Source organism: Trichoplusia ni, chromosome 3 (assembly GCF_003590095.1).
Source record: "Trichoplusia ni isolate ovarian cell line Hi5 chromosome 3, tn1, whole genome shotgun sequence".
Taxonomy (NCBI): Eukaryota; Metazoa; Arthropoda; class Insecta; order Lepidoptera; family Noctuidae; genus Trichoplusia; species Trichoplusia ni.
This window is the reverse complement of record NC_039480.1, coordinates 4,452,992-4,455,574: the sequence shown is the minus strand read 5'-3', so window position 1 is coordinate 4,455,574 and position 2,583 is coordinate 4,452,992. Positions and strand designations below refer to the sequence as shown.

At 40.0% G+C, this 2,583-nt stretch overlaps 1 protein-coding gene across 1 annotated transcript; it reads left to right on the top strand.

The window, feature by feature from the left end:
• Positions 1-2,553, top strand: LOC113508974 (heat shock protein 68-like). The gene has a single exon (XM_026892197.1). The coding sequence runs from the start codon at positions 68-70 to the stop codon at positions 1,997-1,999; it is 1,932 nt and encodes a 643-aa protein (XP_026747998.1). The 5' UTR covers positions 1-67; the 3' UTR covers positions 2,000-2,553.
• Positions 2,554-2,583: the final 30 nt, after the last annotated feature.

The following is a 2,583-nucleotide window of genomic DNA, read 5'->3' as shown; positions in this document are numbered from 1 at the left end:
GCCAGTACTTTCAAAAACTTTGAGTCAGGGGAGTTTTTCGGTAAAAACAAATATTTACCGTCAAAGTATGGTTGCCGTCGGCATCGATTTAGGTACAACGTATTCCTGCGTCGCAGTTTGGAGACACGGGACTGTGGAAGTAATTGCAAACGAACAAGGAAACAGAACGACGCCATCTTTTGTCGCTTTCACTCCATCCGAACGGTTGATCGGCGAAGAGGCGCGAAACCAAGCCGCGTATAACCCGCGAAACACAATTTTTGGCGCGAAGCGTCTGATTGGCCGCCGATACGACGACATCGGAGTACAAATGGACTTGCGCCATTGGCCGTTTCAAATTTCAAATCAAAACGGTAAGCCAATGATAGTCGTTGATTATAGGGGGAAGAAAAAAACTTTTGCGCCAGAAGAAATAAGTAGCATGGTTCTTTGTAGATTGAAAGAGATCGCCGAAAATTATCTCGGTACGAAAGTTGATAAGGCTGTGATTACAGTGCCAGCGTATTTTAATGATTCACAGCGTCATGCCACGAGATCGGCTGGCGCAATAGCTGGTCTCGAAGTATTAAGGATCACTAATGAACCGACTGCAGCGGCCCTAACTTTTGGATTAGACACGAAAGGTAACAGGAACATTCTAATTTACGATTTAGGCGGTGGCACTTTTGACGTTTCAGTTCTATCTATCAACGATTCCGTATACGAGGTGAAATCGACAGCAGGCAACACGAGACTTGGCGGCGAAGATTTCGACAACCGTTTAGTAGCTTATTTCGCTGAGGATTTCCGTAAAAAGTATCACACGGACATTTCAGGGAATGCTAAGGCGTTACGGAGATTAAAAACAGCAGCTGAACGAACAAAACGTTTTCTATCTTCTTATACCGAAGCCACTGTTGAAGTTGATGGTTTATGCGACGGGATAGATTATCAAGGACGTATTTCCAGAGCTTTATTCGAAGAACTATGTTCTGATTTATTTAGAGACACATTAGGGCCGGTAGAGAAGGCGTTGTCAGACGCTCGTTTGAAAAAATCGGATATACATAATATAATCCTCGTTGGTGGAAGTACAAGAATACCAAAGATACAAGCGATGCTTAAAGAAATATTCGCAGGAAGACCGTTGACGACTAGTTTGAATCCCGATGAGGCTGTGGCGTGTGGAGCTGCTATACAAGCAGCCATTCTAAATGGACAACACCATGAGAAAATCAAAGACCTGCTCCTAGTCGACGTTGTGCCACTCTCTTTGGGCATCGAAACAGCCCGAGGGATGATGTACAAAGTTATAGAACGTAACACACCGTTACCATGTCAAAAAACCAAAGAAATAACGACACTAGACGACTACCAAAACAGTATGACAATAGAAATATTTGAGGGAGAAAGGAGTCTTACTAAAGATAATAACCTACTTGGTGTTATAGAGCTGAATGGTATACCACCAGCGCCGCGAGGCATTGCTAAAATTGACGTGACTTTTAGCGTAGATGTAAACGGTATATTAAGCGTTATTGCCAGAGATCGAAGTACGGGGAATGCAGAAAGCGTGACAATTACAAATGAGAATAGATTGAACCAACAGCAGATAGCAAAGATGGTGGCTGATGCCTCTAAATACTGCGAGGATGATATTGAAAGCAGACGGCGTTTGGAAGCAAGGAATCAACTAGAATCTTATGTATACGAAGCTAAAAGGAACGTGTCAGAGAATTTGGAAAAGCTTACTGAAAAAGAAAGGGAATTCATGAAAGGTGAGTTTGAAGCAGCAATCGAATGGTTAGATTGTAATCTAGATTGTTTGAGAGAAGAATTTGAAAGACAGATGACAGAGTTATTGAGAAGATGGTCAGGTATACTTCGGAAAATATACAGGCATCAGGCTAAGAGGCAGAGAAGTGAAAACTACCAGAGTCTGGAAGAACACGAACCTGCTACGATAGAAGAAGTGCACGACGAAAATAATGATGACCTTTTTGAATATATTAGACAATAACGTTTGACTATAGCCGCGTGGATGACGGCTAACAAAACTTAGAAAACAGTGAAGCAATGACTGCTTGAATCTGTTAAAATAATAAAGAGTATCTCTATGCCTTTTTCGGAATGTAACTTACATAAAAGTTTCATTAAAATCGGCTTAGCGGTTTCTGAGTGGAAGAGTTATCTGACAACTACGGCAGAGAAGAAATGAATGGAATGATATTGTAGATCAAATTTACTTTTATATTATTATTTTTTATCTGTGACTCAAAGACTGTATTATAATTGTTTATTACATAACACATATGCCTGAAAAAACTATTAATTTTTCAGCGAAAAATGGCGGTTCTTAAGTCGACGCACCCATATTTTTTACCAATTAGTCCGATTTTAACAAAATAAATATAAAATTACCATAAATGGCCGATAATAATGCATGCCATCAAAGACAGAACGTTGTTGATTCATAATTGTCAAAAACAGCGCCATTTTCAAATTAAAACTTCATTGAATGGCCACTAGGGCGCGCTGTAATAACAAAAGACAGATATAATTTCGTATATGAAAAAAAAACAGCTAAAAGCTAGATTAGACAGC